General features: G+C 41.5%; 1 protein-coding gene across 2 annotated transcripts in view; it reads right to left on the bottom strand.

Moving 5' to 3' along the window:
* Window positions 1-3080: 3080 nt before the first annotated feature.
* Window positions 3081-9937, bottom strand: part of HS6ST1 (heparan sulfate 6-O-sulfotransferase 1) — a 180233-nt gene continuing 173376 nt past the window's right edge. For both annotated transcript variants that reach the window (XM_040567602.1, XM_040567603.1), the window contains one exon: window positions 3081-4189. In XM_040567602.1, coding sequence (XP_040423536.1) covers window positions 3481-4189 — 709 coding nt within the window. In that variant the 3' untranslated portion in view covers window positions 3081-3480. The remainder of the gene's footprint in view (window positions 4190-9937) is intronic.

Genomic DNA, 9937 nt, shown 5'->3' with positions numbered 1-9937 from the left:
TTGTTCATTTTAAAACTACATATACAATTTGCATGTTGTTGTAGCATCAAATAATCTGTCCTAAAAATAAAATAAATTGTACCACTTCAAACTGTAGTACATTAAAAATCACAAAAAAAACTACATTCACATTATGTTAAAAAAGTTCCCTTAAACCCACTAGAGGAAGAAAATCATGCCAGGTATGCCCTGCAACCTATGCTCTGGCACACAGCACTGAAAATAAATCAAAGTGTGGTATACAGCCTTAAATAGACCAGCACAGCAGTCAGGATGTGGGATGGCTTTTGGGTCATTCTCTTCATTTCTGATATTCATACTTAAAATCTGTTTCAAAGTGTCCTATACTTCTCATACTTTGGAGTACCTCTTTACAGAGAGGGCATTTGCTTTCCCAATGTACAGATGGAGAAACTGAGGTATTTGCCAGGAACAGGATTTGAATCTACAAATTCCTGCCTCAGTGCTACGCTGAGGTCAGACCTCCTTTTGTGGGATGAAGTGAAACTGTTAACAAGACTTCGTAGTTTCATTTCTTTTGCTTGTTACTGTAATATATTACAAAGAAAACAGAACAAGGTCTTCTACTGACATGCTTCTAGGGTCAGATGCTGCCTCCGATTTAGAGAACCCTGCAGATAGATCCATTAAAATCCAGCTGGTTACTCAGAGCCCATAACACAGAAACAACTCAGGCAAAATGGGCCCAATTATGGTACTGGTCCTGATCGTACACAGTCCCATTTACTAGCACCCTTTGGTAGATGAGAGCAGAATTTGGCCTTCAATACAGAATTGTTCTCAAAGTCAGTACTGGCATATGCAGTACTGCCTGAGTGTCCACAGTGTGCCCTCTTCTGGAGCCGTGCCGATGGGCGCTGTGAGCATGGCTTAGCTGCAGTAACCATTTGTGCATTATGGATCTGTGACACGGAGCGCACAGTGAAAAGCCTTCGGGTAAAGCTGGAAACTGTGCATATGAAACAGTTGCTTTTTATATCTAGCGTATTGGTTTTGTGGGTAAACAGCCTGTAAAATTGCATTTTTAAAATATAAACGTTTTCTTTAGTTACAGCAATACATAAAAGTGCTGGGAACTACCAAACATAGCTCCTCCCAGTCTTGGAAGTCAGAGATGAACAAATGGATTTGTTATACCTTCTGCCCCCAAGCCAACAACTGAAAATTGCTTCATATTGCTTCCCACATCTCAGCTAGGAACAAATGCTTATGGCGAGGCATACGCATCTCTGGAAGCAGGGGCCATTTTGTAATAAAACCTTAAAGACAGTGACAACCACCAGCAAACATTGGTAACAGGCGAATGCACAGGTAACAACATCTCACTGTGCTTAAAGATGACTGTGTGCTTGAGCACTTTGCAGCACCAGGATGCAGACCTGACCAACATTCATCTGAAATCAGCAGGATTCTTCAACTTCATTGGACTGTGGATCAAGTATGTAACAGGATTATTTGAACCCAATGTGCTGTTTGTAACTTCTGTTCCTAAGTTTTTAGTCGGCTTCACTCTTCTGGAGAAGAACATCTCCAGAAGCAAGGTGTATACCTCGGGGTGTACACAGAAGAAACAAGGCAGCTCCTGTGCTTAAAGTGGCTACCTCCTTTGCAAACCTCAGTGTGAATTTGAAACTGTTGGAAGCAGGGTACAGAGGCAGAATTAAATACAAAACAAGCAGCACTGCAGTGGATTTGTGTGATTGTGTGATTTTTAGAGAGATGCTAAAAAATGACACACTAAAGCTGAATGTATCATCTCTCTGCTTCTCCTTCTGTGATTTCAATGCCATAATTGACCCACAGTTACCATGGCCTTTGAAAATCAAATCATATTCCATTTGATTCACATTTTACCCTAGACAATAACTGGTTCAGGACTAACAGGCTGAGTAATAACGGGGTGAAACATGAAGCGGGCAAAAACTGCTTCATTTCCATGCTTCCAGCCAAACAAAGAAATGCTTGCAACAGCAAGAAAATAAGCTATACTTTAATTTGTTGAGTGGGAAGAGGAATTAGAGAAGTCATTGTTGTTCTCTGACTCAGAAGTCAGTAAGCAGAACTTGGTTAGACTGTCACCATACTGGAGGATTAAACTTACATGGGTTCCTAAAAAACAGCATTAAAAGAGAAAGAGCTCTGCTTTGAAAGTGGTCTGAGACTAAAAAAAACATTATCCATGATTCCCGTTTCCAGTTTTTTGAACACAGCTTGTTCATTTAAAGCAAGAGCTGCAGAGCAGGCACTCTGCCAAAAGACAATGTGCACTGTCTCATAATTAATTCAGACCCATAGTCAGAAATTTTTACAGTTCTGGAAGAGAGCCCCATCGGCCATTATCTCTTGACACAACCAAGTAAAAATAACTTAATAATACAGGTATGGGTATGTCTGCATGTTTGTTGCAGTTCAGCATTTCACATAGCAATGAACAAAACAAAATCACCCCCTCATCATGTTGCCATTTATGACTGATTATTTGCAGGCTCTTCCTGAAGACCTTCCTGGAGACTTCTCCTGCAGACTTATGAGGGAGTATTGCTACTTCACTTGTTCTCCCTTTCCCAGTATGCAGGATAAGGTTTTCATTTGCTGTTAGCACATTATATCGATGAAGGCGAGTGGCAGTTGTGTAGGGTGACATTATGGCATGGGGCTGCATGTTTGAGCCTATGTGGAATTTGGTTGGCTTTGAAATTGGTTTGGGACCTGCCTGTGAAACAAATGTGGGAGCTCTGTGCAAGAACTCCCTATTAATTTTATGAAGTTGCGTATGTATATGTGATACCAGTGCAATGTATCAAAACCACTGTGCTAAGTACGTATCCTAGGCCACAGTCAATTTGATTTAATGTTTCTTATCCTCTGATGTTTTTCTTCTTTTATTCTTATGGTGCTCTACTTTCTGGCAGTGGCTGCCAGCTGAAAGTTAGCGACTGCCCTTGTGCTTAGATCACAGCCTGACAGTACAACACATCCTCAACTTAGTCACTGTTATCATTTACTTACAAACAATGCAATTCCCATCCCACCTCCAAAAACATCCACAAAAGAACACCTCAATTTCCTTGTTTTTTAATTATGTATCTTCATATCATTACGTTCAGGAGACAAACAGATTTAAAAAATCCTACATCTGACATTTGTGTTTGAATTGTGAGGATAAGAAACATTCTTTTGTATTTGGCCTTAAGAGTGGGTAACTGCATTTGTGCATTTTTCACCTCTGTATTATAATGTTGACCGTTTTTTTATTTTTATGTATTTATTTATTTTTTTAAGAATCTCACTGGTCTTGTAAGAAACAGTAAAAAGACCCTATGTTTAAGGAAGCAATCTATCTTCTGTTTTACAGACTTGCTTTTAAATAAAATATTTTTTCTGTTGTTTTGTAATTTTACTTCCATGATCTTTTATATGGAAACCCTAGAGTATCATTAATATAAAAGTCTGCCTAGGCTACCACTTTTCTATAATATGGCTCATGTAGTCCTCAGTGGGCAAGCGTCCTTGCTCTTCGGTCTCTTCCTTGGGAAGTGCTTCATTGGACCGGTGAAGAAGCCTCTCTTCCCGATTCTTTATCCTCTGCTCCATCCTCTCTAGCTGCCGTTTGTACTGGTAGCGCTGCTGGAAGAGGTCCTTTGCATAGTCATAGAGCTGCATGTCCAGGTCATTGAGCTCCTCAATCCTCCGGATGGTGTCATTATCCACCTCCACCCCTCCTGCCCTGGTGCTGTTGTACTGCATAAAGGGCCGGATGAATTTCAGATTAAAAGTTCTCTCAAACAGGTACTGAGTCTTTCTCTGGAACTCTGTCAGGCCAAAGAAGGCCATGTCTTTGAGGTTCTTTTTTGCGCTGTCCAGCAGGATCTGTGCTCGCTTGTTCTCTGGGATGAAAGACATGTTGTAGCAGCCCACTAAGCTCAAGTCAGCCAACATCCTCACCTGGCGGTTGTTGGCCAAATTATACGGGCAATCCATGAACTCCTGCAGTGTGCAGCCTGACCAGTCTGTGCCTTCATAGCACGATGGCAGCTCTTCAGGAGTTGGCGTCCTGCCATCACACATGTGCAAGGAGGTCTTCCAAGTAGCTCCTCGTTGGACATGACGCCATTCGCTGAGGTAACGAGATACAGGGTCTCTCAGCAGTGTGATGTAATAAAATTTTCTACAAGAAGAAGAGAAAATAAAATTAATGCTCTGCTAGTAACTAGAAAGATGCTTGGAAAAATGAGATCCAGAGTAAACATAAAAAAGAAAAGAGTAAATCAACATCAGAGCACCCATTCCACTGTACTCCTGGACTATTTTCTTCTTGCAATCTCTCATGCTAAGTACTGTGTGCAACATTAGATCCATGTTTCTCACCCTCATTGCCCACCATTTTAGTCTTGCCAATCAGTATCTCTTTCTCCAGTGCATCCCTTTCTAGCAACGGATTGCAAAGTCAGAACAAATCATCAGGATTCAACTCATATACCAACTTCAGAGAGCAGCTGCAACTTTAGAAACTGCCTGGCCTTTCACACTAGCACATACCCTCTGAATGAGCCAAGACCTGCTCTGCAGGACATGTCCATAACTGCTCTGTTTATGAGCTGGGCCATCATTTTCGCTTCATGTAGCTGCTGACCAGGACACCTACTGCTTGACTGATCTGGCTGCCAAGCTGAAATCTGGGAGTCTGCACTGAGTAGCAGGACAACACCACAGGAACATAAGTGAAAAATAAAGGTAAATCAGGAATGCAATATGCTTTGTAGAAAAAGAAGGTATGAGATGACACCCAGAAACAGTAGAAACAGTTTATTGTTTCAGCTAAGCTGTTATCCATTAAAATTTAGGAGAAGCTTTTGATACATGTGACTAAAAAGGGTGTGAAAGGAAGACAGTCAGGAGGAAAACTGGGCACTTTTGCAGTTCTGTGTGTAATGAAGTCCACAACGATCCGAGCAGTCCCTTGAACTGAAAACATGACAGCTGCTGCCTACAAGGAGACCACCTGGCTTTGGCTCACATTGAGCCTGGATAAAGTTATGGGATTGATAACGATGGCAGTTTGCAATGTCCCTCTCCAGGCAGAGGGAAATGGGATATATATTTTTTTCCTTAAATGTCTTGGGACCATAGTGTCTCCAAGTGTTTCTACAACAAGGAAATACCTTCTCTAGTTGCTGAAGTTGGCAAGGAATTAAATCCACATGTGCTCCCAGTGCATGGGGCTGTGTGACACTGCACAGACAGGAGCATCTAGCTTTGGCAGGGTAACACACACATCTATAGGCTACTGGAAATACTTTATATAGGGGGTAGCAGCAGAATCATTTCCCCATCAGAAATGCATCTTTGGAATGCTGATACGGCTCTCTGCCCTGCCAGGAACGCTTGAGAGAACTGAATGTGATGGCCATTATGAGGATACTGCACAGTTTTTTAACTGTGCAGTTAAAAAATTATATAAATTTTTTAACTACATTTTTATTTAATTTTAAAAATTAACAAATGTCTGCTCTGGCTAATATTAACACACCCACGTTTTCCTAACACCTTCAATATTTTTCTTCCCAGAAGTAATCTAAATTACTGCAATAATTTGATTTAAAGAAAATACATCAATGACATTGCCCGGGAAGTCTGATTTTAAGGAATGCTTGCTTTCCCAAGTTATTATTGATTTACTGAAGGTTTGTTCCAAAGCAGGATGTTTTGGTCTTTTCAGCAATGGTGATGGGTGTCAACACAGACTCCAGCTTCTCTCCTCTTTTCTGCCTTCATAACTAAGGCTGCTAAAAACATTTGCTATTTTTGGAAAGTTTTCCGTCTCTCTTCATAGCAGGGGTATCACACTGTCTAGTAATACTGTCTAGTACACTGTCTGGCTACAGGGAGAGGGGAGAAAGAAGGGGAGCAGAGTACATAAGAGAAACACTTCCATTAAATTTACCTTGTTTTCCTGCATTTACACTGCAGCCTGTAAGGGTTCAACTACCCTGACTGAGATGCAGCTATGAATTATATAGAGAGTGCTAAGAAACCTCTAACAGATGGGAATAAAATATGACAGTGGAAGGAAAAGGGAAGCAATGATGAATGCCAGATGTTCGAGTGACAGACATTGATGCTAAACACTACCAGCATTTTTTTGACTTGTGAACTGCACTGGACTTTTTATTTACACCAATGTAATCCAAAGGTTGCATTTTTTCCTGAAGCAGGTCTAAGCCAATTTTTATTATGTTGCTTACACAAGCAACTAGAAGTTTCACCTAAGATCAGGGACTCATTTGTGACACATCCAAAGGCACAGGAGGAACTGATTCCTGTTCAAACGTGCAGTCTATAGAAGTATGGATAGAGGAAAAAAAGAAGAATTAGTATCTGCATTTTGTTGACCCCCTTTAAGAGTCCGTTAGTAAATCAGATTAACAAACATCATACAGAACTTTTAGGATCCATTGAAAGAGAGACAACTTCAGCAGGACATGAACTGTAAAAAGGTGAAGAAGCCAGTATTTCTTTCTTCAGACCTACACTATAAAAGCTATTATTTTAGTTGAGGTGATGCACTGGTAAATATTTTCCCATGAGTGATCACTCTCCAATATTCATCTTAGTGAACAGAAAACACAGAAAACACAGCTCCTTCCCAGACCTGTCACATAGAAAAGTGTTTGAAGAAGGGAGCTGGCCTTCTAACACAGAAAGAAGATGTATCTTTGAAAACTGGAATATATGCAGCACAACCAGGCACCTTGAGGTACTTTGGGAAGTCGTCCCAAAAGGGTATAAAATAAAAGTATTTAGAAAAAATAACAAAACAGAGACCACAGTGCAAAAGAATAGTTTAAACTGCCTAAGTTGAGCTGCACCACTGACATACAGAAAGTTGTGCTCCTAAAGCTGCATTCAGCTTTCTAGAAGGGCATTGGTTTCAGAGGTAAAGGTTCACTCAGCTCTCAGGGAAGTAACAGCACATCTTTAGGAAGACTGGAGCCTTGGGAACCAGAGAGATAAACCACTTCAATATTAGGTGAATGACCACAGAAGTATTCACCCAAGAAACTCCTTAAGATACTTCGGTTTCCATTCTCGAACTGTAACTTGGGAATTGCATTTCAGTTCAGAGAAAAGTTATATATCTCTCTAGAGTGCACCCATTAGCAGCATAGTTATTAACATTGTGAGCCAGAAAGTCAGGAGAACTTAGCGCCAGCATGGTTGAGAACACAAGCAGTGCCGCTTGTCAGCAGTGGTTTGATATTTATGAGGAACCACATGACTAGTAAGTTCTCCTTTGTCATCAGAGATAAAATAAACCCATAAACTACATGGAGCTGTGAGTGCCCCTCCTTTCAGCATGGTGCCCCAGACAGCTACTTAACTCGAGTATTCCTGAAGACTTATTTCAGGAGCATGGTCTTCTCCTAGTCCAGATGGTTCCACTCAATACTGCCTCATAAAAAAAACAATCAACCCCAGTTTGGTCATGCAATGCCAAGTCTCACGGGCCTTCCTGGAGTTAACAAGCTTGAGAAGGAAAATGGACATTCTAGTGAAGAAGATATTTTCTTTCATTTTCTCCGTATGAGAAGCTGGGCAGAACAGCATCACTACTCTTGTGGGCTCCTCTTCTACAAATCCATGGGGTTGTGAACCCCAGAAGAACAAGGAAAAGCAGAAGCTAAAGTCACATCTCTGCCTTTCCTTGCATTATCCTCCCTAGTGGTCCCACTGAGAAAATCCACCTGAAGCTTTTTGAGGCATATGCAACTTCAGCATTGCAACTCTGATGTGTATGCAAGCTGCACAGCTTTGTTTGAAGAAAGAATCACTAAAATATTTATTAAACAGAGCAAAATGTAATCATGTTTTTGGTAAGCAAGCCTGTCTTAGAACTGAAGTTTCAGGGAGAAAACAATGCAGTATTGCAGAGGACAAGCAACCTTGCAGTTGTAGTACACAAACGAATTCAGGAAAATTGAGTTTAAGGATCCCTTCTGCCAAAGTTACTCTGTATGCCCCTGACAAATCTCTTTCTCTGTGCCTCCATTTCCCATGTGTCAAGGGCTGACAATGTTTCCTTTGTCTATTTTGCCAATTTGAAACATAGCATCTTTTGGAGCAGGAACGATCTCCTTCAATGATTATGCAAAGCCCCCTGCTTCAGCACGGATTGAGGTCAGATGACAACAGTTAACTGAAGGCTATTTTCATGACACAGGCATCAGGGGCAGTGCTGTCCCACAGATTTCCCACCCTGGACCTGTCATTCCGTTCTCACATCGCAGCACAAAGCAGCCTCAGTTTTGCCAGCACAGTGTTTTGCAGGTCCATGTTGCAAATACAGTCACTGAACACACCTGTGTTAAAAATACCGTGCAGAGATGAGGGAGTGGCTGAAGCCCCTATATTCTGCCCTAATTCCTGTCAGCAGTTTCCTCAGCTAATGAGGGGGAAATGAAGCCCTCCTTCCTGTAAAAACAACAACAAAAAACAACAACAACAAAAAAAAAACACTTCTCTTTTGCTAATAACCAGTCAACATAATTTTGATAAAGTGATGGATTTTCAATAGATACTACTGTCTTTCTTCAGTTCATTTCCATCTATTCTTTCTTACACTTCTCTGTGATACACCCTTCTTCCTTCCCACTACTGGTCTCTGAGATCTGCTAAGAATCGCTTATTTGACTGTGCAATCCCCTGTTCTTTGCTGTGATTAAATGCTTCCCTCCCACACAGCCAAAATATCTTATTTTTTATTTCTAAAGGTTCTTCACTGAACTTTCAAGTGTCCCTCAAAGGAAAAACAAAATCAATAACAAGGCCTTCCTGAGTACTGTGGTAGCCTTCCATCAGATAAAGAGCAAAATAATGATAGCCACTTCCAATCATCCATGCTTCATCCTCCCTGTTGGCAGGGGGAAGTGGAAAGGAGCTGCATAGGTCAGCTTCAACCACACAACCCCAATCTGTCAAAGCACCATGCCCTCAGGCTACAATTTTTCCACTGCTAAAAAAAATATAGGAAAAAAATATCTTTCTGTGTCCTTGCTGAATTAAGTGAACTGAACAGGGTGCCTGCCAGCTTGCAGGACTGAAAAACATTCTGTTTTATTTAGAAAAAGTAGTAATGTCAAATTTGTGGCTGATTTAAGGCATCTTTGTAAGCCAAGCCCATGTATTATGCACTTCTCAAATCATTTGTGCAGGTCCTTCTCCAGCCCATCTCAGCTCTCACTGTGCACAGGTAATCACCAGAACAACCAGTACGTCGGCCTCTCTCCACCAGCATGAGGAGGCGTGCCTACCTGCCTCTGCAGGGACGCGGGAGGGAAGGAGTGGGGCAGTCGGCTCCCATCCTGCAACCACTTAAACTCTTACCTTACAAGGGCAATTAAGGGGGTTATTAGGTAACTGTTATATCCTTGAAAATGGACACTGTCTCCTAAAGGAGCAATTTCAACCAGAACTTACAGGTAAATAGTGAGTTACGGTGATTCAGGTACCTCAATCAATGGGTGAGCGGAGAATGTGGCGGATGAAAGTGTACAAGAAATTTAATTTTGAATTATAAAGCCATGCTAAATGCTTCCTACAGATAACAGATGCACAGAAATCTGTCTTACCCTTCTGCAAGGAGCCATGAGGTGGCCTTCCCGTGGTGTGGGACCATGGCACTAAGGAGCACTGAAGCACCCCATTCAGCAAAAGCTGCCCAACGCCTGCTTCCTACCCGCGCCCCGGGCCTCCGCCTACCGCTGTTAAAGCCCAAACTCGGAAAGGCTCCACATACTTCCATTTTTATTCTACAGTCAGATTTCTGGCATAACAAAACACACTCTCAGTTCGAGATAGGAATTTAATATATGTACAATGATTACTTCCTTTGGTAGCAACTAGCCCTCATTTTCCT

This window comes from Cygnus olor, chromosome 9, assembly GCF_009769625.2.
Source record: "Cygnus olor isolate bCygOlo1 chromosome 9, bCygOlo1.pri.v2, whole genome shotgun sequence".
Taxonomy (NCBI): domain Eukaryota; kingdom Metazoa; phylum Chordata; class Aves; order Anseriformes; family Anatidae; genus Cygnus; species Cygnus olor.
The sequence above is the reverse complement of the archived record's forward strand: the minus strand, read 5'-3'. Positions and strand labels throughout refer to the sequence as shown.